Below are 25,219 nucleotides of genomic sequence, written 5' to 3' on the forward strand. Positions count from 1 at the left end.
GGGTTTTCAGGGTACCATCAGATTAAGATCCCGCCTGAGGATAGGAGCAAAACGACCTTCGTGACGAAGTGGGGTTGTTTTCAATACTAATGTCGTTTGGACTCAAGAACGTGCTTGCGATATTTTCTCACGTAGTCATCTCAGCATTTAAGGAGTTCATTCATAAGTTCTTGGAAGTGTACTTTGATGACTGGATAGCATTTAGACTAGTAAAGCACCATGTAGCAAGTTTGTGCTTGATGTTGAATATGTGTCACAGATACCAGATTGTGCTGAATCTAAAGAAATGCATATTCTGTGTTCCTTTCGGGATCTTGTTGGGTCACGTAGTGTGCAAGCAAGGGCTGATGGTGGACCCTATAAATATTGCAGTGATAGTGAACCCGAAGGCTCCAAGAAATGTTAAGCAACTACGCGTGACACTAGGACATACATAATATTACAGAAAATTTATCAAAGCATATGCTCAAATTACTACGTCTATGGAGAGACTAATGAAGAAGAATGCAACATTCTGTTGGGACGAAGAATTTCAGCGTAGCTTAGATGTTCTAAAGGAAAAGGAAGGTCACTACGCCGATCTTGGTATTCCTGGATTGGAAGAAGGAATTTCATGTACATGTCGATGCCTCTTGCATTGTGTTGGGTGCAGTGTTAATGCAAGCCAGTGAAGGAGAATTGAACCATCCTATAGCCTTCATGAGTAGGAAATTATCAAAGGCCAAGAAGAATTACTCAACGACTAAACATGAAGGATTGGCCATGGTGTATGCATTGCAGAATTTCAGGCATTATTTGTTAGGAGGACATTTCAAGATATGCACAGATCATTTTTCCTTGAAATACCTAGTCAATAAGCCTGTGTTGGGGGGTAAGATCTTCCAATGGTTGTTGCTACTCCAGGAGTATGACTTTGAGGTCATTGTGAAACCGAGGAGGTTGAATGCAGGACCTAACCATCTGTCACAGATCGAAATAAGTGAGGAGCCTAGTAATTTGGAGGAAGGGTTTCCAAATGTGGTGTGAATAGTAGAAAATAATTTTGCAAATATTATTCACTTTTTTACTACAGGGATGGCACCAGAATGGTATACAAGTCAGCAAAAGAAGGAACTAGTAGTGCGCACGACAAAATTTTTAGTGATTGCGGGACATTTGTATAAGATGGGTTCTGATGAAACATTATAAAGATATGTGCCAGAGTTTTAGAGAAATAACATTCTCGCTGAAGCTCATGGAGGGGCTGCAGGAGGACATTATGCAGGAAAGGCGACTGTGTAGAAGATTTTGTGTGCGGGTCTATGGTGGCCAACACTGCATAAGGATTCCAAAGCGTATTGTAAGGCATGTGATGCATGTCAGAGAATGTAAGACCATCGTGAAGGGATGAATTTCCATTACAACCTCAAGTATCATTGTAGCCATTTGAAAAATGGGTGATTGATTTTGTTGGGCAAATTCAGCCCCCATAAAATAAAACTTGTGCGCACTATATCATCACCGCAACAGAGTATTTGACCAGACGAGTAGAGGCATAGCCAGTTAAGGATTGTATAGGAGCTACAATAGCAAAGTTTTTGTTTGAATATGTCTTAACTAGATTTGGTTGCCCGAAAGTGTTGATGAGCGACATAGGTACGCACTTCCCGAATTAAATAATTAGTGCATTAACAAAAGAATTCCAAGTCTACCACCTTAAGAGTACACCATATCACCCACAGGCCAATGGAATTGTTGAGGCCTTCAATAAGATTTTGGAGAATGCACTGATGAAGATTTACAACACACAACGGAATGACTGGGACGTGCACGTACCTACAGTACTCTTGGCATATAGGACTACTTGAAAGAAGTTGACAAGGAAAAAACCGTTCAGGTTGGTGGATGGGGTAGAAGCTATAATGGTAATGGAATATATTGTGACTAGTTTGTGCATAGCAGCTCTCACAAGTATGGCAGATCATGAAGCCTTGGAGGAATGGCTTGCACAACTGATGGATTTTGAAGAGGACTAATTCTTGGATAGATTCCATCAACAAGTACATAAGGAGCATGAAAAAGCATGGCACGGTTGCCACATCAAGCTTCATACATTTAAGATAAATGATCTTATCTTGTTATATGATAGTAAGTTCACTAAGTTTCCGGTGAAATTTTAGATGCATTGGCTAGGGCCATATATTATCAAAGAAATTGCAGATGGAGGCGCAGTTCAGATTGCGAAGATGAATGGAGAAACTTTTCCGAGATGAGTGAATGGAAGAAGATTGAAGTTGTATACATGGGATCCCATGCAATGACTATATGGTGATAGGATAGTCTTAGTGCTCCAGGAAGTTGCAAGGGAAAGCGGGACTATAAACTACACTGCTAGGATCGGAGGACTACATAGCAGGTGGGCTGCGTGAAAGATGATGCAGATACACCCTATGAAGTTGTGCACAGGAAGTTGTGCTATGGAGGGAGATGTCGCACAACACATCAGAAAAGTGACCGTTAGAGTCACTATTCATGACTTCACAACTAGAAGATGGTTAAGAGGAGCAGGCTGGTGGCATTTAAGGCAAGAATCTTTGACGATCTTCCGCAAAAACAACATTAATTGTCATAATTTGGGGGGAACAGTCAGATTCAAGTTCAATACCCCCTATAAATTACGCATGTCGGTCCAACAGAGAACACTTTGCACCCTTAGAGTTTTTGTTGAGCTTTGTCGTCTGTTGCCTATGAACCAATCATATTGGGAGGATTTAATCGCGAGCCCTGAATTTTCTAAGTTGTCTGAGTTGAATCAAAATTTCATTCTTGAAAAAATTCTTGGACCAAGCCCTGTAGAGAGTATGAGTATTGGTGGTGATGTTGTTTCTGAAGGAGCTACCCCAAAAGTGGTAAGTATGGAAGCTCCAACTCCTGTGCCTACGGCACCGAGGTCTCCTAGGCTAAAGCCTACCCCTACTAGAGAAACATAGAAGCCGAATAAGGATAAATATAAAAAGCCACTACTGGTGTGTGAATCCTCCAAGAAGCATTCTGCAACACATAAACAAAAGAAAGACAAGAAGCCCGAGAAGGTAGTCGATCAGGAGGCAGAGGAAAAACAAGGTACTGAAGACATAGATGCTGAGGGAGTGGAGTCCATTACAAATCTACCCGGCTATATCCCTCCATGCAAGGGGAAGGCAAAGGTCACAAAGGATCTAGACTCAAATTTTTTTTCCATTTCTACACCCCTGCTTCCTGAGCAGGTTCCCTTTGAAGGTTTACGGCTTGCACGGATCCCATTGCTGAAGATGGAAGATTGGGACCTCGCAGATCATGCTAGGTTTCATCACATAGCAACAAATAAATATATGAAGTGCATCTACTATGCGGAGTCAGGTGTTATCATGCTAGAGATGGTGGAATGGATCCATGGTGAGGAGAATTCAGGATTACTGATTTTTTTATGGGTGCCCCATTATCACCGGACCCCTATTAGCACAATTTGTGTGTGCCAAATGCTCACTCTAGTGAAATATGGGTGCTTATGGATAGGAGGGCCTATCCCCATCACTGACATGCTCATTCATAGGATTACGCATTTGCCATACGAGGGATTGAATCCAGCCAAGGAGTTTGGTGGAAAAATGGGAGAAAAGGACTTGGCAAAAAGAATGAAGAAATAATTCGACCTTCTAAAGAAGGCACGAGGATATTCCATCACCTCAATAAATGACCCCGCAGTTCAAATTTCCACCGAAATTTTAGCAGGGAAGGTGATGAGGAAGTGTCGTGCGGATGAAGTTCCGGCGCCTGTAGTCTCCCTAGCTGCATAATGCGTGAAGGGCGTGCAGTTCAACTAGTCCAGGTACCTGTGCCAAGATGAGACCAAGTCATTTCCCAGGATGAGACCAAGTCATTTCCCAGGATGAGACCAAGTCATTTTATTATGCTTGGTTTCTACTATATGTTGTTTTGGTTGCGCTGGAGTTGTCGGAGGATATCCAATTTCCTCCGCTGGAATAAGGATTACTAGAAGCGAACACTTTTCATCTCTATGGGATATAAAGGACCTTGCGCAAATCATAGAGACAAAGATATTTTGGCTCCTGATGGAATCAAGCCTCCACATGGCCATTAACTAGTTCCCAAGGTTGTCCTCGACCTTGTACACACAGTTGTTAGCCTATGCAACATTCAAGGTTGACTTCCACCAAGTATACATTCAGGCGCGAAAGGATCCACAATAGAAATGGCATGAATTTCCATATTTGGTAACAGAGACAGACATGCAGGAGGTGATCGTGTGATGACCACCAGAGTGGCACGCCCCCTCAGACTTAGATGCTGGAACCAGTAAGGGCGTGGGAAGTTTGGCAACACAGAAGAGAAAGAAAGCAGTTAAGCAGGCTACGTAGAACCTACCCGCATAGAGAAAGAAGGAAGCCACAAAGAAGGCTTGAATGGAGAAAGAGCATGCTTCCATGGAGCAGACAGAATAGGAGCAACACGAGTCACAGAGAGAAGTGGCAAGCCACCTTCACCAGAGCCCGAGGAGGAAGAATTTTCAGAACAAGGCGGTAGAGGAGATGAGGGGCAGAGCACCCCGTTTATTCTAAAAATACGTGGCAAGGGATAACAAGAAGGTCCTAGGAAGAAATATAAATCATACAAGTCGCAGGGTGATCCCATGGTCTTGACGGAGGGCAATATCGATGAGATCGGGGATAAAATAAGGGACACTACAACTGAAGTGTTGCAGCAGTTTGAGAAGCAATATATGCAGATGATGGGGAGCATCCAAAAGGATATACACAAGCTACAGATCTAGGCAAACAAGATACAGGTGTGCACGGGTCAAGCGATAACAGAAGAAGTGAGCTTGACACCTGGGACGAGTCAAGCAAGCGAGCTGGTAAGGACCCTCGACCTTAGAAATATTGCCTTACCAAAAGGGTCCCTTCGTGCAAAATCATTAGATGATCGCATCATCTTAAGCACACTCAAGAACATTGGGTTGAACATAGCAATGCTCCCCAACAAGATCCTCCATGTGTTGCATGTAGGAGGACAGAGGAATTGAGAGCTCAGGAGTAGTGCGCTCTCAACCTCATCAACGAATACAGGGTGAACAATGAGCAGATGTTCGCTGAGAAGATGCAAGCCTTAAAAGAAAAGGAGACGTTGTAGGAACAGAGTTCCCAACTGGATACCGCATTCACAGAGGCATGCAGAACAGTGCCTGAGCTATATATTCCTGAGGATGCACAACCAAAAGTGAATATTAGAAAATTAGCCGCTGGGTGTGCGAAGCAAAGGAAGAGGTTGGCTGAGTTAAATTTGAACTCAATATGAAAATAACTGAGCTGCAGTTAAAATTGCAGCTGACGACTCCGCCTGAGGTCTGGGAGCAGCGCAGAGCCACCATCAAAGAAGGAATGGCCACCCTAGATGCCACAGTCGCTGACTGTTTGAAATTATTTGAGCAAGCAATGGAGTTGGTGACAACTCTAAAGGAAGAACCAAACCTGTAGACACTGAATATAGAGATTAGGGAGCTGCAGATGCAGTATGACAAAGTCAGGGCAATGAAGCACTCCATCTCCCTAGTGCAACGCCTAGACAAATTGCAGGAGGGGAAACATCTCCTCGTGTATTAGAGTCGAGATAGAAGAAGGAGGCCTTACTTAAGGCCAGGCTGCAGCCTTGGTCAGAGGAGGTATACTGGGTCACAACCAATATTCAGGAGAATCTAACAGGCTTGCAGTAAATGCAACATAAAATGAAGTTGGCCGCAGAAGGACCAGCTATAGAGAAGCTAGTTGAGGAGATCAAGTAGGTAGTCACTCAGTGCACTTCCGAAGTTGCTATAGTTCAGGTGGAGGTAGGGGATCTCCACAGCAAGATCACAACGCCAACAAAGTGAATTGAGGGTGAGTCACAATATTTGTGTTGGGGGCCTATTGGGATGGGGTCCCCTGGGTCCGTTTTGAGGTTAAATTAACCCAAGTTTTGATGTATATTTTGTAACTAATGTAAAATCTGCGCGATTTTTGGATGCGGAGTGCATAGATGGTTAGGAGCCAATGGGGTTTTAGCCCCTTTTTTATGTAAAAGTTGAGTCGGCTTTGAGACCCACCCATGGTCCGAAGACCATGGGATTGTATGTAAAAGGCCATAAATAGGTGTGTCTTATAGTGTCTAAGACGTAATCTTGGACATAATGGGTGAGTAAGAAGAAAGTGATAGCGTAGAGAAGTGGGTTAAATAGGAGAGAAATGATCTTCAGCTGAGTGCATAGGCGCCTAAGTAAAGTCTGCAGCTGAGTGAGCGGGCCCCTGCAGCTGAGTGCGCAGGGTAGTCTTGAGTCTGTAAAGTTGAGCTGAAGATCAATAAAGAAGTTTACCGAAGAAATACTCTGTATACCTGTTTATTTTTGTTTACTTCTGTTTACGATATATGTTGTGAATAAATAATGTGTTTATGAAACATTGATCTAATGGTGCATGATTCTATGGGATAACTGTTAGATAATGTATGTAAGCATGTTTATATATTTTTGCGAAGACTTTGATGAATTATCTAATTCTTATTAACAACACAAGCTTATCTATGTGAGCCCTAATATAGAATTTCTCTCTGATGGGCGTAAGTGGACAAATCAACTGATAATGATTCACAAAAGCTGATCGTAAACCTTTGCGAAGGTCTCAAGACTATTTGAATAGAGTTGTACTACCGATCCCTAAGGGCTTATCTATCTGCGCGAAGGCAGATCTGAGGTGCTAAACGACATCACACTCATCTCTAGATGCAAAAACTTGGTTCTTACATCCCCCCATACTGCTTCGGCTGAGATTGCAGCCTGCGCTATGCGGGTTGTTGCCAAAAGGGTCAGTTGTGTAGGGATTTGTTGGTTGACTCAACTAACTCTGAACCTATGTCAAGACCCCCTAAACCAACACCTCTCTCTCTCTAACTCCTCCATGAATTGTAGCATAGTGGGATGGATATCCCAACCATGTGTAGGGGTATGCGGCTACTTGAATGGATACTCATTTGTGTGACGGATTCATCCCCTCGCTCGGGAGCCTCCCTTACCATTGTGATCTTGCTCAAGATGGTTGTGGACTTGAAGACCCATCATTTGTTGCATCATGTTTGTCATTAACTGACCCTGCCTAAGCATTTTTTATTCACCCTCAACAACTCTTTCATAACTTGGTTCTCTCGTCCTTGCCTGGGTTCTTCATTCCCTCCATTTGAATCATGACCCTACATGTGTTTTCTAGAATTATCAAGTTCTGTATTAGAAAAATGATCAGTTTCTTTTCCTCTTCCGTGTCCTCTTCCTCTACCTCTTCCTCTGCCTTTGGTGTGGTAGAACATTACAATAAAGGGTCTATGCATCAACTACTCTTGTGACCATAGTTGACCAAGAACATTCTCTAATACCACGATAATATCGCAAACTAGGAAATACAATGAATATCGAAAACATGCACTAAGCTACAACAAGAAAATCCAACCATACAAGCACAATTTTACACAAGGACAAATAGAATAGTAAAATATTGAGTAGCAGCAACAAATATAAGCCATTTTATTAAATATTTCTGAATATATTGGAGTAGAATGATAGAACCTAGGCTTGATACTACAAGCATACAATACCCAAGTGAATATCTAAGAAAAACTCCCACTAAAATAGGCCCAATCAATCCAAACGCACTACCTAGAAAATTTTGTTGTCACTACTAGAGGAAAACTCTGAAATGACCCCTCAATAATGCTCCAAAAATTCTGAATAATTAGGAGAATTCTCTTCACACCCAATCCAACAAAACCCATAAAAATATCAAGTTGAATCGACAAGTCACTAAAGCCCCAAAATATGTGTGTTTCCCTTCTCAATCTTCCAGTGAACTACAAAAATTGATCGTGGTAAAATGCTCAATTTTCCCAAAGTGAAATTCCTCCAAAAGGCAATGAAATTCCCTCCTCAATCTCTTGGCCACAATCAAATCCAATATCCGGCACAACAATATTGCTCAACCCTTGCGCAGGAAACAACTAGTAAACCCCAGTGTAGGACCAAGGAAGAAGAAATTCGGCCTAAAAATATCCAACAATTTCAGCCCGAAAATCTCCCAAAATCAACTCGTCCTAGTCAAAAGAAAATATCCACAAAATAGCCTACCCAAAAGACAAAAAATGCTAACTCCTCAAACCCCAACAAAATCCTCCACTGCATCGTCCAAAAAAATCACATAGACTGAAGATAATATTCCAAAATATCCGCACCAAATTACTAAATCTCCCTTTAATCTCTCTCCTTAAGTGGCACATGAAGTCCCTTGAAGAAGAGCTGGAATTTCTGCTTGGAAATCCCTTGTGCTAAACAACACTAGTTGACTTGGCTACACAGCTCAAGCAAACTCTATAATTCTGAAAATGAAATGCCAAGATGATCCAAAATGAGGCTCTTCCTTTCCTTTTATAATTTCTACTCAATCATCCTTGTGGGATCCACCAATTCGACCCCCTTGCTTGAACCCCTCTTCATGTGGTTTGATTTCTCCTAGTGAATTCGATTTCCCTTCCTAAGTGACCCCCAAAACTTAAATTCACTTTCATTTTTTCCTTTTTCTCCTAAGTGCAACCTTTATTTCTTATTAAAATTAAATTTGAGCCTCCACAACCTATTCCTTCTAATTTTTATTTATCAAATGTTATATGAATCGTCAAAATTACAAAATTGAGAATTTCCTTAGAAAAATTATTAATTGGGGACATGGAAAAGGGTGTATTAAGAAATAGAAACAATAATTGGAAGAGTTTTTTCAAGAATATAGAGATGTGTTCCAGGATCCTTAATGGTTACCACCCAAGAGGGAAGTGGAGCTAGAGATCCAACTATTACTGGAATCCCCATTTCCAAACATTGGGATTTACAGACAATCTGTTATAGAAGCAAGTGACGTGAAAAAATAGTTGCAAATACTGGAAGAGGGTGTCATTTGACTGAGTACATCACCATGTGGGTCACCCACCATCATTGTACCAATGAAGGATGGGATTGGGTGGATGTGTATTTATTATAAGGCATTGAATAAAATCACGCTCAAGAAGAGACACCCCCTGCCTAGGATAGATGATTTGTTGCATCAGTTGTAGCAAGAAAAATACTTCACCAAGATGGAATTATATTCTAGATATCACCGGGTTCAATTCAAAGAAGAAGATAGGTGGAAGACCACATTCAAAACTAGTAAATCTTTATATGAGTGCTTAATCATGCCATTTGGCCTATCCAATGCACCAACAACGTTTATGAGCTTGATGATTGATATAGTGCACCCTTTTATAGATTCATTTGTTATTTTCTATTTGGATAATATAATTGTATACAATGCTACCTGGGAGGAGCACATCTCACATTTGATGTAGGTGCTAGAGACATTCAAGATGCACCAACTACTAGAAAATATCAAGAAGTGTTATTTTGCATAGTAGTCTTTGGTGTATCTGGGGTATGTGATAGGCAGAGGAGAGCTAAATATAAATCCTACCAAGATGGAGGTCATCATGAAATGGATAGTACCTATTAATGTTTCTAAGGTAAGAATTTTTTTGGGGGTGGAACAATACCTCAGGACATTCATAGCCTCATTTTTAGCAATAACAACACCACTCCACGTGGTAACAACAAGTGGCAAGAGTTTCTAGTGGGGAAGGGTCAACAAAGGGCCTTTGATAAGTTAAAGAAAAATTTTAATCAAGCACCAGTTTTAGAATTACCCAACTTGCATCTGCCCTTCAAAGTGCAAGTTGTGAAGAAGTTGAAGCACTATCTAATGGGAAAGGAGTTAGTAATCCACATAGATCACTAGCCACTACAGTACCTATAGGCCTAGAGTAAGCTACAACAAACTAGGCATTACAAGTGGGTGGGGTTTCTACAACAGTTTCATTTGGTAATCAAGTACAAGAAGGGAAACACAAACAAGATGGATGACATGATTTCAAGGCCACGCACACCAAATATCATAGATTTGGGAACTTTGATGCACATGGATCCATTCACTCATGATGCATATAAAGAGGCATATTTGGAGGATGAGGACTTCAAGGAGGTGTTTCAACAGTTGCAAAACAAGAGTCATGTGCATGATGGTGACAACACCATTTACTACCATCTCTAGGATGGGTTAGTATACAAGTTGGATAAGTTATGTGTTCTTAAAGGTGAGCATTTGCAACTGATCAAAGAGCCTCACACCTCCAAGGTTGAAAGGAACTATGGTGTAGGGAAGATAGTGGCCAACTTGTAAAGGTATGCATTTTGACCCAAGATATAAGAACAAGTAGCCAGATTCATAAGAAGATGTATGCTTTTTGGTACTAGCAAGCCCAATATTAGGAAACAAGGTCTATAACATCCCTTACCTATACCCACTCATCCTTAGGAAAGAATTTCCATGGACTTTTTGGGAGGTTTACCAACAATTAAGAAGATACATGACTACCAGTTCGTGATAGTTGACAGGTTCAACAAGATGTGTGTTATGATTCCCTGTAAAAATACCATCATCAAGAAAGAAGAATTAAACTTGTTCTTTGGACAAGTTTGGTTGCACTTTGGGATACAAAGGAGCATCGTTTAAGACATGGATATGAGATTTATCAATGCATTTTGGACTACATTATGGGAGAAGATGGACACAAAGTTGAAGAGGTCTACAACATTCCATCCTCAAAAAGATCGATAAACAAAAGTAGTCAATGGAACTTTAGCGCAACTTTTGAGTGGTTACAATCAGAAGCATCGAAAGAATTGGGATGAAAATATAATATATATAAAACACTCTTATAATAGAGAAATACACACTTCTACTATAATTCCACTTTTGAAACTTGTTTTGAATACTTTTTTCCTTAACCTTTGGATATTGGATATGGGCAGAAAGGAGGAGTGAGGGAAGATCTTACAAGAAATGTCTTGAGGGCAAAAAAATTGGTGAAAAGATTAGGAAAATCTATATACAAGCATAGGAGACACTAAAAAAGTCACATGAAAAATACAAGGCTAGGCATGATCAACACATAATAAAGAAATCATTTAAGGTGGGAGATAGAGTATGGTTATAGTTAAAGAATGAGAGGTTGTAGGGTCCTTGTAAGAACATCAAGGCTCTGTGTTATGGTCCCTTTGAGATACTAGAAAAGGTCAGAGATAAAGCCTATAGACTCAGTCTACTCCCATACATGTGCATTTACTCAGTTGTGAATGTGGATAATTTGAAGCGTTATGAACCTTCCATTCTATATTAGGAAGAGTAACAGGTCCTACCTTCTATAGAATATTTGGCACAAGATGCTCAGGAAAATTTGACATAAGATATAGTTTTGCAGAAGACTAAAAGATAGGGGCATCATTACCTTTGGTAGATTGTATTGAAAGGACAACTTCTAGGCAAAGCTAAATGGTATACCCAAGAGAAAGTGAAGGAAAAACTTCCTCATCTTATTCAGTAAAATCTTTTGGGGAACAAAATCCTTCCAAAATGGGAAGGTGTGATCCATATTGGATCACTATATTGTTTTTCATCCATACCAATGATTTTAGAGTGCAAAAGGTCAAGGAATCAACTCACATGACCAATTTTATGGGCGAGACTCAGTTTGGGAAATTGGGGTATGAAACATTTCAAGAGAATTTTGAGGCATCAAATGAAATTTTTTAGGGGTGTTTTTTTCCATTAGTGTGGCACCCTTTTCTCATATTCTACACATAGAGACCTTTCCAATAGTGCAAGAATCACCTCAATTGAAGTTTGTACGCAAAAGTTACGTCATTTAGAGATTTGCCTTCCTGTTTTCGCCACCATAATTTGAGAGGATGCCAAATTAGCCCACATAACTCGTGGAAAATGGGCTAGCCATGTGATTTTCATGAAGAGGACTCTATAAGAGTCCATATTTTAACTCTAGTTAAGAGTTGAAGGATTCAAACCTAATCGCTAGTAGGATATTAGGTTGTTTTATAACCGAGCCACTCGGAGGAAAAGGCCTTACTTCTTTGTACTCACAATCATTTTCTAGTGAGAGAAAGAGAGAATAGTGACTTCACCTACTAGCTAGGTTTTCTCTCGAAAGGGTTTCCCAGGTTATATCTTGCTCCAAATTATGGTTTGTGAGATTTTATTTCACTCTTCCCTATTTTCTGCATTATTTTAATTTGCATGCATATGAAATTAAAAAAAATCTACATACCTAGAAATCTAAAAATCTAAAGAGAAACATAACCCTAATAGTGAGTATTTCGTATTTTTAAATATAGTTTTATTAGATCTATTTTGACGAAATGTCCAATGGAATATCCATTGCATTTTCTGAATCATTATTCCTCCTAATTGATGTTTTAATTATAAAAAGTTTAGGGAGAGATGCATTGTTGATATTTATTTTTTCTATTATTAGTAAACCTAGTTCTATATAATTCTTCTCTAAATCTCTCTTGAGAGTTATCCTAGGTTTCTGTAGAAAACAATGGACCAACGATTGTGTCGAAGTTGTTGTCATTTGAACATCAAGTTTTTACATCTACACTATTTTTGTTAAACAAATGGAAATAATCAAATTATAGACCATAAGAATTGTTACTATGAAATACTTACCTTATGTTTTGAATATCACTATCATCTTTTACAAAGATTTGATTGAGTATTGGTATCTTGATCAAATCTTCATAGTCGAGGACAACCTATACAAAAAACAATGGAAGAATAATTAGATTATTTTTTCCTTAACATTCTGCTTTGTTTCTTGATATTTCTACTACCTTTGTCATCCATATCCATATTTTAGATATATTTTCATAGGAAATATTTCAATAGGTAACCTATTTGATTTACCATATTAGAAAGATATCAAACTCACCATTAAGTTTCGAATGCCCTTCTATATGAGAGTGCATAAAAGAAGGCTACTGTGAGAAATGATATTGTTTAAAATAGGTATTTGTTGATGTGTGTCATTTAAGTATAAAAAACAAGATTTGGATGTACATATTGAAGCTTGATTTATAATTTGTTCGTCAAACAAAGAAATTGGAAACCATAAGATATAACACTGGTGATCTTTGTTTTTCATAATAGGATGTCTAATAACTGATGCATTAGTTTTGTATGATTTTGTGGGGGTAGGGGAATTTGGGGAAAATTAGATTAAAAAGGTAGATAACATGCCCTAAGTATATACAAGATTAATTTATCATGGAAAAATGACCATTTTGAATTATAATCACATATGATCATGAAAAAAAATGAATTTTGATTATAGATTATAAGTTATGTCTTTAAAAACAAAAATGCATTCTTTTCAAATATAGAAATTTTTTTTAGAAGTAAAAAGAAAGTAGTCAAGTGCTATGACTAAATCACAAAACATGAATCCTGAAAAAAGGAATTAATTTTCATGAATAAGCAAACTTCACTCTACATTAGTTAATAAATTGAACCATTTTCCATGTACAACTACCATAAGGAATTGGAGAAGATTTCACTAAGAGATTTGAAATGAAATATATTAATATTCATTATTTCCCAAAAAAAAAAGCAATGGGACTTGAAATTACAAATGGTAAAAATATCAAAGATAATAAGTCCTAAGAAGTCTCCTCTTAAAACAATAAAAGCAATTAGGATAGTAATTATGCAAGTGGAATTAAAAATAAAATGAATAATCCCTTCACAGTGTAATTAGGTACAACCTTGAAGAGAAAGAAAAGGAGAGCAAGGTATGCCATAATTAAAAGAATAAGCCAACCAAACAACAATTGGAGAGATAAAAGTTAAAGACAAATGGTCTATAGTCAATGTTTGAACTATATGGGGAACTTTATTTCCATAAATCATTTAAGCCACCAATATTTATCTTGATAATGTCATCCATAGAGAATTTTAACTAAGAGAAGTAGGGAAAGGGAGGTAATTGAAATGCTTCACATAGATTATTTCTTACCATCCAAGGTCAAGAAATTTTTAAAAGAGGATAAATATCTAATGACACACTCTTGTCCATGAAAGTTATGTTGGAATGGGATGAAGCAATAATCCCAATACACCAAGTGTTAGAAATACTAGTATTCCAAATGGGTATCTTGAGTAAAGGGGGAATATATAATTGATCTATTATTTTTTATGAAAAAAAGGTTGATCTACTAAAATATATCTTTTGTATTTAACTCATGGGAAAAGTAGCCATACTATCTTCAATTTTTCCTGCGATTTCTTGATTTTTTTTAATATTTTGGGTCTTTATCTATTAGCAAAAGAAATAAAATCCTTTAAAGGCATTTACATAATAAATAATAACAATAACTCATTTCTATATAATAACCTTTGGGATTTTATATATTGGTTTTCAAATCTCACATTTAATTTTCTTGCGTCATTGAGCTCCATGTATAACATTCTACCATCATCTTTTACTTTCCATTGTTCCAATGATTCTTTAAATCCATCCCAAGTCTTAATACTAGTATAACTAAGATTTTTGAAACAAATCCTAACATCATCTTCTAATGATATCAAAACAAATTCATCAATGCATCCTCATGCCCAACCCATTTTTTAGTAAGAAACATATCTTGGAAATCTCTTACATGTGTTTGGGATGAAATAAAGATGTTATACCTTGGAATTTAGGAATTTGCTTATGGTCCTTACCCAGAATAACATGGAGGGATCCATAAAATATTGTCATGCTTAAATATTTGTACAAATTCAATTTACATTGTATTATCAAGACATAAGTACCTTAACTCGAAGAGATCCAAACAATTTTTTGTACTCAAGCCTTGAGATACTTGGGTTGATTTGTTCTTAAGCCTTCTCTTGTAAACTATTTTTGGTTTAGTTAATGGTGAAACAAAATTTTTTCAGTAACTTCTTGTTTGGTATTTATTACTCAAAATTTCTTCCATTGAAAGGAAAAATGAAATTTCTCATACAGTCCTAGAGTATAGTCATAATTGTTTTTGAAATGTCCTTGGATTCCTTGGCAACAATGTCAATTTTTTACCTTCCAAACTTGCATTTGTAAGAAAATTCAAGTGTAAACAAAAAATACAAAGATTAGGAAAACATAGAAGTTCCACCCATTATCATCTCAATGGAAACCTCCCTCCCTTTAGGACGGTTCTCTCACACAAGGGGGCTTCCCTAGTTACACTTATTAAACCAATATATATTAATCCTTGAGACAACAATCATATTTAGAAATCAAATATTTTCAAAGGGGCTTCACTGAGGGAGCAATACCATACCATGAGGGTTCATATTGGGGAATATATATTGAGCAAAATATGACGTAATATAGTGAGCATTTATTGGGGGTAACGGATTTTTATATTGGTAGGTATAAAAAACAGAGCTCAAAGTTCATGAAAAAATATAAAGGGGTATAAAAAATGTTAATGAAAAAATGGATACCTACAATATCTAGTGAAACTGGGGGTTTTTTAAATTGGGAAGGTGTATTGGGTTCATATTGGTAGGGGGTTAAATAATGTGATTTTAGAGGTATTTTCCAATATGTAGTCAAATTACGGGTATTATTTAGTATGCCACGAACACATGTGATATGTCATAGGTTCATTGAGTGAAGCCCCTGTGAATATTTTATGGTATACAATAGATTTTGTTTGTGGATTCAAGTATATCAATACTTGAACCTTGGGAAATGGACTAAAAATACTTTATGAATTAGAATTCAATGATAGAAAATATTCAACCATAAAGATGCATGGATAAAACTCCTTATTAATTGTGACAATGTTGCAAATACAATTTCAACCAACATACTAAACTCATATAGATGAAATAGTACCCCCATTATATTTGTGTTTCATCACATAAACTAGGATTTTGAAAAACAAAGTAAAAGACAAACTTCTATTAAGAAAAATAGCCCACGCATACAATATAATCAGATATGAAATTAAGGGTACTTAAAGCAACAATAATTCCACTTTTAAAATCTCTTGTGCTAGAATTAAATCCTACAACCAAAACAAAGTTCTAGCGAAGAAGCAAGGAAAATAAGATACAATAATGGCCTTACAAGAGACCATTTTAGCCTTGAATATTTCCCTAATTGTGTTCCATAAACGTGCCAAAATTTTTATGGTCAAACGCTCCAAGTAAAGCCTCACAATATAATATAGCACTTTCCTCTACTAATCTGACCCAAAATTTCGGCCCTCTTGCAACTGCCAGAATCCAAGAATTTTCGGCCCCCTGCAATTGCCCTGAATTTTGGCCCCTGTAATAGAAATTGCCTAGAAAATGCAAACTATAGAGAGAGAGAGAGAGATTTTGCCCCCTGCAATTGCCCAGAATTTTGGCCCTTGTAATATAAACTGCCTAGAAAATGAGAACTACAAAGAGAGAGAGAGAGAGAGAGAGACCTTCCACACATGCAAGCTAGGAGGGAGAGAGAGAAGATAGTTGTGTCCTTATTTTTCATCCTCTTCGTCTTTCTTGTCCTTCAATTGCTTGCCCAGAAACTTGCTTGAGAGAGAGATGTGAATTGGTGGTGAGAAAATGAGGTGAATATGCATTTATATATTTATCTATTGGGTTGAAAGGGTGTGACTCTGCCCAAGGAAAAATTGACTTGGAAGGAGGCCAACTTGAAAAACTTGGATCCAAAAGAGACTTAGCACGTGTTATAAACAAATCATTAACATACAACAAAATAATCACAGGTGCATCCTTCACAACCATATTGATGAGCCCCAGAAATGAGTAATTATATGGGCTCATTTAGCCTCCTAATTCAACTTAATCCACCATTCTCATTAGTTTATTGCATGTTTTTTATTATATTTATGCTAATAGAGTGAATTTGGTTAGTCATTATGCCAACAAGTCTAATGTGTGCTTTATGCAGATTTTTAGTCAATTTTGAGACAAAATCAAAGGTTTTAATGAGCACTTGGCAGCCAAATTCGTGGAAGAACAATGGAGAGGATTTGTAGGAAGGTGTCCCCTTAATTTGTCAGCCCTTACCTCGAATTCTCCACCACCAGCTTGGAGTTCAAGGGCCACCGCATCGATTATCACAAGGGCAACCAAGCAAGGGCTAGTAAAGTTGCTGTTAACTGCAAGTTTTGGCAGCCGAGTCCCTAAAGTTTAGGAGGATTGTTGGGGTCCTCAATTTGTATAAATAAGAAGGCTTAGGGCCTCATTTCAGTTAGCCAGTTTGTAGTTCGATGTTAGTCTATTTTTAGCCAGATTGTAGTCAGATATTAGTTTGATTTTAGTTAGTAGGTTAACTCTGCATTTCAGCACATTTTCGAGCTTTTTCTTGTAGACACTTTTTGGAATGTAACTATTATTTCTTGATCAATAAAGATGGATCCAGCTTTACACCAGCTCTAATTTTTCTTAGGAGGCTGTAGCTCTTAGGGTTGGGCCCAAACCAAGTGCCCAGTACCTCGTTTGTGTACTTTTATGTGTCTTTGCTGCATTCATAGAATAATTTCTGCTATTTAGATTAAAATCTTGCTTTGTTACTTAGGTTTCTTTTGATTATTAAAATAGCTTTCCATATTTCAAGTTAACAGGTTGGTAACATAAAATATCTTCAAAAAAGGCCATCAAGAAACCCTTGATCTCACCTCTCCCTCCTTGGGACCATGAGCTGAGACCAAGGTGTCCTTGCTGCCATAAAAACATTGTTCTTGCTTCTTCATGCAATTTCTAGTGTTAGATTCTTAGTTGCAAAAGTTAGTACCAGTTGTGATTACATGCTTAGATCCATTCTTGCTTGGTTTCCATAGTTGTTTTACATGATTTGCTGCCAATAAACTTCTGTTCATCATGCTTATGGTTTCTAGGACAAATTAGGTCGAAATCGCTAGATCTTTGGTTTTCTTAGTCGTTGTTGGTTAGTTTTGGAAAATAACGTGCAGGACACTTGTGATACCTCTTTGCCTACCCTTACTCCATCAATACAACCTGCTTTGTCCTCTAACTCTGTTAAAATTGGCAACCAGGGCAAAACTTCATGTGGGTCATCTTATTCATGGCTAATAATATTTTTATTAGATTCCTCTCGTCGAGAGGTGTAGTATTGATATAAAGATCATCCAATTCCGATAAGTATTCATGGAGATATGAATTTATTTTGATTATGGAATTATTATCAAGCCGACCTACAACTCATGTAGGCTCAGAAGCCCAATAGTCGCATCTATTCGCCCACCAACGTTGTGTATAAATATAAGAGGAATTTTCCTCATTTGGACTCACTCATCTCATCACATCTCTCTCTCTCTACTGCGCAGATATGAGTCTCTTCTCTACTGCGCTGAAATGGGTCTCTCTCTCTCTCACATGTGAAGCCGGAAGCTGTTGAATTTGAAGCTGCAACTGCAGAAGTAAAGATTGACTTGCGTGGCCTAGAAGATCTCCTCTTTGGAACTGCACTGTAGGTTCATCTGAACCTCCGTTGAAAGCCACAACTTTTGGTGGTGGAATGAATTCAATCCGACGAACGGTTTGCAAGATATCGACTGCCCTAGTTTGAAGCCGGAAACTGCTGAAACTGAAGCTGCAACTGCAGAAGTAAAGATTGATTTGCATGGCATAGAAGATCTCCTCATCTGAACTGCGTTGTAGGTTCATCTGAACCTCCTCTAGAAGCCGAAACTTTTGGTGGTGGAATGAAGTCAATCCAACTGTCGGTTTTTGAGATATGGTCTGCCCTAGTTTAATAATGAAGCCGCTAATGCTGATGCTATTGATCTAGGGTTTGCTACTACTGATATGAATCGGATTTATTGTACTATTTCTCTCTGCTGAATTATTAAAGATAAAAGAAGATTTGATCAAAGGGTTTCCCCACACATTGTGGGGTTTGTCCCTGGCTAGCCGCCACATCTTGTGTCTCTTGTCTTGGCTTGTTTTCTGTCGATAGTTTAATGTTCTATCTGCACTTTAATTTATGTACATGTGATTGCTAATCGGTGGAATATAATAAGAAAAAGAATTAAACTGTTATAAGCATAGAACATACCATAACTTAACATGGTATCAGAGCCGAGGTGAAGACAAAGCCCGAGCAAGAGCAAGAGCAATCATTGAAGAGAAGATTGGCAAGGCTATCCTAAAAGAACTATGGGGTCCTCAACACTCTTTCCTGCCAAAGACAAGCTCCGTGAGAAAGCTGACTATCACAGATGGAATATGTCTATCGATCTAACCCTTGAAGATCAAGGAGTGCTGGACCATGTAAGAGGCAATATTGTTGAGCCTTCATCAAATGCATCTGCTGCTGCCTGGAACAAATGGAAAAATGGAGAAGTCAAAACAAAGAAGATCATCCGGGACTCTATCGACAAGCGCTTGGTGGCCTACATCTCTGATCTAGACACGTCCAAGGAAATCTACGACAGATTGGTGAGTTTATTTAAAGTTAATGATGCAAATCAAGTTTTTTTTCTTAGAAATAAGTTGAGGGAAATCAAGAAGGGTAAAGATGAAAGTATGCAAGCATACTTCTTAAGAATCACCGAGATCAAGAACGATCTCCTATCTATTGGGGAAACCATTACTGACAGAGAAATGGCACTCACAACTCTCGGAGGATTACCATCTGAATGGTATGTGTTCAGGACTACTCTTCTGAACAATAATGTAATTCCTAGTTTCGAGGAATTAATGGCTAGATGCATTCAAGAACAAACAAGGGTAGAAGAGCAGGAAATGCCCTTGCCTAAAGGTCCTCCTGCTGCTTTTTCTTCTCATGCTAAGAAAAGAAATAATTCTGGTCTAAATCGAAAAGAAAGGCTGGATTTAAGGGTGGAAGAAAAGGACGATGTTTCATTTGCAATAAAGTAGGCACTATGCAAGGGAATGCCCTGATAGAAAGGACTCTCACCGTGACGATGATCAAAATCCCTCTCATGGTAATCGAAGGAATGGAAAATTCAACAACAAAGGAAAAAGGAATGCGGGAAATCAAGGAAGAGGGCAACCATTCAAGAAGGCTAGAAATTCCAGGTATGAATCTAACACTGTTGACGATAAGCAGGCTGAATATTATCTACCAGCTGCTCTATCTACCTCTGCTCCTTCGGACTCAATGGGAATTTGGCTCATTGATTGTGGTGCCTCAAGACACTTCACTGGTTACAACGAAGTACTCTATAATCTGGTAGAGAAAGAAACTAACCTGGAAATTGTCCTTGGAGATGACATGAAATACCCAGTGAAAGGTGTAGGCAATGTTTCTCTTAAACTGAATCAAGGTAATACGATTCACTTACAAGATGTATTATATGTACCTGATCTCAAAAAGAACCTGGTATCCATCTCGGCAATGGAAGACAAAGGCTATAAGGTAACCTTCAGCGATGGTAAGGTACGCATATGGAAAAATAATGTTAAAGATGCTTTCACTCTTGGGTTTCGAGTTGATTCTTTATATCAAGTCGGTGGAAGTCCGCTAGGTGTCATGTCTTGTGACACAACGCTTCAGTCCAAACTTTGGCATCGGAGGTTTGCCCACCTTCATTACAAAGCTCTACCCGATGTAAGACAGATGGTAACAGGGATACCTGAATTCCAAGTAGAGAAAGAAGGTGTATGTCTGGGATGTGCCAAAGGAAAGCTCAAAAGGGGACCATTCCCTTCAAGTCAAAGCAAGACCTCCGATATATTACAACTAGTTCACTCAGACATATCAGGTATGATGCTTGTGAACTCCTTGGGAGGATACTCATATTATCTCACTTTTACAGATGACCATTCTCGAAAGACTTGGATATACTTCTTGAAAAAGAAGGATGAAGTGTTCCCTTGGTTCCGACACTTCAAAGCCCTAATCGAGAATCAAACCGAAAAGAAGATCAAGATCTTAAAAACTGACAATGGGACTGAATATGAATCTAATGAGTTCCATGATTTTTGTAAAGAGGCTGGCATCAAGAGGGAGACTACTACACCATATACTCCTGAACAAAATGGTGTGGAAGAAAGGAAGAACCGCACAATTATGGAAGCTGTCCGGGCCATGCTACATGATCAAAGTCTTCCTAAGTTTCTATGGGCTGAAGCTGCAAACACTGCCGTATATGTACAAAATCGATGCCCTCATCAAGCATTGGGTTACAATACTCCTGAAGAAAAATTCACTGGTAAGAAACTTGATGTTTCTCATTTTAAAATTTTTGGAAGCCCTGTATACTTTCATGTGCCGAAAGAGAAAAGAAATAAATTGGGAGCATCTGGAAAGAAGGGAATTTTCGTGGGCTATGGTGAAAATACTAAAGGCTATAGAATCTATGTAGCCGGTCAAAGGTAAGTCATAATTAGTCATGATGTCACCTTTGACGAAGATATGGCTCCCAGCAAGGTGATCAATCTTCCGACTTTGAGGAGCTCTCAAGAAGCCGACACCAGGGAACCGAAAGAAAAGGATGATGAATCAATGCTTGATGTAGAAGAACCCATGGATCCGATTGATCCTCCTCCATATGAGCCTTCCTCTTCTAGGAAGAGGCCTTCATGGCTTAAGGGGTTACTTGATGATGCTGAAGGACATGCTGCACCCCGAGGAACCTTTCGTGAAAGTAAGAAACCTAATAAGTATCAAGGATACCTGACCATCATGAGCACGATCATACAAAATGAGCCTTCGTCATTCTCAGATGCCTTCAAGCATCAAGTATGGAAGGATGCTATGACCGAAGCATATGAGTCTATCATAAAGAATGATGTTTGGGAAGTAGTTCCCAGAGCCCAGGACAAGACTGCTGTTACTTCCAAATGGCTTTACAAGATAAAGCATGTAGCAGATAGAAGCACGGAAAAGTATAAGGTTCATTTTGTTGCTCGTGGTTTATCCCAGAAGGGAGGTATAGACTATGATATTTGCACCTGTTGCCAGATATACAACCATCCACTTGATCATAGCCCTTGTGGCTTCACAAGGATGGAACCTACATCAGATGGATGTTAAGACCGCGTTCTTGCATGGTTCTATCAAAGAAGAGGTCTATGTGGAGCAACCTAAAGGATTTGAGATTTATGATTGAAAATCTCATGTATGCAGGTTGAATAAGGCTCTCTATGGGGTGAAGCAAGCACCCCGAGCATGGTATGAGAGGATCGATACCTACTTGATGAAGCTGGGATTCACTAGGAGTGAAGCTGATCCTAACCTTTACTTTAAGGTTGAAGATGACAAGCCTCTCATACTGGTGTTGTATGTGGATGACCTCTTTCTAACAGGTGCAAACCCTCTCATTCACAAATGTAAGAGGGAGATGGCTTCTGAATTTGAAATGAAGGACCAAGGACTTGAAGTGTGGCAGAAGCAAAGGGAAATTTTCCTATCTCAAGGAAAATATGTGGCAAATATATTGGAAAGATTCGGTATGATGGACTGCAAGCCTATGACTACCTCGAGGATCTTAACTTTTAGAAGTTATATGGTAGTGATGTCGAACCAGACTTGGGAAATGCCTCTGAGTTTCAAAAACTCATTCGCATTGATGTTCTTGGTGAACCTCCGTCCGAACATATGTTTTGTAGTTAGCATTGTGAGCTCATATTTGGTTGAGCCTCACTAGATTGATGCCAGGGATATTCTGAGATGTCTTCAGGACACAATCTCTCATGGATTAAGATACACTGCCGGAGATGTGAGACTACTTGGATATACTGATGTTGATTGGGCGGGCAGTGTGGTGGACCGTAAGAGCACTTCCAGGTATTGTTTCACCTTGGGATCTACTTCGATATCCTGGATGAGCGGGAAGCAGAAGTCGGTGGCTTTGAGCACTGCCGAAGCAGGATATATTGTTGCTAGCATAACCTCGTGTGAGGCAGTCTGGTTGCGAAATCTCTTCAGTGAGCTGTTTGGATTTACATTGGATACCACTGTGATTCTCTGTAACAACCAGAGGTGGGATTCAATTATTGAGGAATCCCGTATTCGTCAATTGCTCCAGCAGATAGACATCATCTCGGATATGGTAAGTCGATGAGAAAGGAAGCTCCATCAAATTAAGATGATGTACAGGTTGATACACCTTGTCAAAGCCCCGAGGAAAGATCTAATCTGGGATTTTCCCAAACGACTTGGAGTTGGCAAGAAACCCTTGTACAAGGGTCCTGCATGTTGCATACATTGAGCTCTTGGAGCTCTAAGGGCTTGTGGTTATTATTGGAGCAACATACGACCACAGGGTGACTCACCCTCCCCTGGTGGTGCGCACTAGAACAAGATGATTCACTCTCTTGTGGGACAAGATGATTCGCTCTCTTGTGGAACAGGATGACTTGCTCTCCTATGTAGCAGGATGATTAGTTCTCCTGTGAGGCCTGGATTGATGTGTTCTCCATGGCGGCCTGGATTGATGTGTTCTCCATGGCGATTGTAGCAGGATTGATGTGTTCTCCTGTGAGGCCTGGATTGATGTGTTCTCCATGGCAATTGTAGCAGGATTGATGTGTTCTCCTGTGAGGCCTGGATTGATATGTTCTCCATGGCGATTATAGCAGGATTGATGTGTTCTCCTGTGAGGCCTAGATTGATGTGTTCTCCATGGCGATTGTAGCAGGATTGATGTGTTCTCCTGTGAGGACAGGATTGATTAGTTCTCCTATCGAGGCATCCTACCCATGCAGTCTGGGACTCATGGGAAGTACCTCTCATCTGATAAATGAGCAGGGAAATGAAGTTAGGGACCATAGTAGTACCGATGGATGCATCGTTGTATCTACCGTACTCCCTACGCTAGGATGACCTCCATTGATCTGGGATCAATGATACTGGTCTGGGACCAGTGGTAGGAGTTGTACCATACTATGACACTGACTTCAGGTCGGTTGAGACTGGTCTGGGTTCAGTGGTACATACTCTGAGACTGACTTTGAGTCAGTGGAGGATGATATTGGTTTGGGACCATTGGAGTTGTACTCACAATGACGCTGACTTTGGGTTGGTTGAGACTGGTCTGGGACCAGTGGTACATACTCTGAGACTGAATTTGAGTCAGTATGATACATCCTCGATCATTTCTTCTTCTTCATAATTCGGACAAAAGCAGAGTAGAACAGAACAATGCAAGAGCAGAGCAGAATAGAACAAAACAGTATAGAGCAGTGTAGGGCAGAACAAGACAAAGAAGAATAGGCAAAATAGAGCAGAGCAGGGCAAGGGTTAGGCTGTACAAGGTAGTGCATTTGATGGATGAATAGTAACGACCGATAGACAGATTGCAGATGAAGTTCTCCATGGTTGAGAAGGAGTGTTAAAATTGGAAACCAGGGAAAAACTTCATGTGGGTCATCTTAGTCATGGCTAATAATATTTTTATTAGATTCCTCTCGTCGAGAGATGTAGGATTGATATAAAGATCATCCAATTCCGATAAGTATTCATGGAGATATGAATTTATTTTGATTATGGAATTATTATCAAGCCGACCTACAACTCATGTAGGCTCAGAAGCCCAACAGTCGCATCTATTCACCCACCAACGTTGTGTATAAATATAAGAGGACTTTTCCTCATTTGGACTCACTCATCTCATCACATCTCTCTCTCTCTACTGCGCAGATATGAGTCTCTTCTCTACTGCACTGAAATGGGTCTCTCTCTCTCACACATGTGAAGCCGGAAGCTGTTGAATTTGAAGCTGCAACTGCAAAAGTAAAGATTGACTTGCGTGGCCTAGAAGATCTCCTCTTTGGAACTGCACTGTAGGTTCATATGAACCAAGTCAATCCGACAAATGGTTTGCAAGATATCGATTGCCCTAGTTTGAAGCCGGAAACTGCTGAAACTGAAGCTGCAACTGCAGAAGTAAAGATTGACTTGCATGGCCTAGAAGATCTCCTCATCTGAACTGTGCTGTAGGTTCATCTGAACCTCCTCTAGAAGCCGAAACTTTTGGTGGTGGAATGAAGTCAATCCAACTGTCGGTTTGTGAGATATGGTCTGCCCTAGTTTAATAATGAAGCCGCTAATGCTGATGCTACTGATCTAGAGTTTGCTACTACTGATATGAATCAGATTTATTGTACTATTTCTCTCTGCTGAATTATTGAAGATAAAAGAAGATTTGATCAAAGGGTTTCCCCACACATTGTGGGGTTTGTCCCTGGCTAGCCGCCACATCTTGTGTCTCTTGTCTTGGCTTGTTTTCTGTCGATAG

The 25,219-nt window shown here is 39.2% G+C and overlaps 1 protein-coding gene across 1 annotated transcript in view; it reads right to left on the bottom strand.

Annotated features, from left to right (window-relative positions):
- Positions 1-25,219, bottom strand: part of LOC149214578 (phytyl ester synthase 1, chloroplastic-like) — a 337,153-nt gene that overhangs the window by 147,618 nt on the left and 164,316 nt on the right. The window contains exon 5 of the mRNA XM_089389438.1: positions 12,660-12,745. Within this exon, the coding sequence (XP_089245564.1) occupies positions 12,660-12,745 (86 nt within the window). The remainder of the gene's footprint in view (positions 1-12,659; positions 12,746-25,219) is intronic.

This window comes from Pinus tabuliformis, chromosome 1_1 (assembly GCF_031772625.1).
Source record: "Pinus tabuliformis cultivar Carrire ecotype Pingquan chromosome 1_1, CPIR1, whole genome shotgun sequence".
NCBI classification, from domain to species: domain Eukaryota; kingdom Viridiplantae; phylum Streptophyta; class Pinopsida; order Pinales; family Pinaceae; genus Pinus; species Pinus tabuliformis.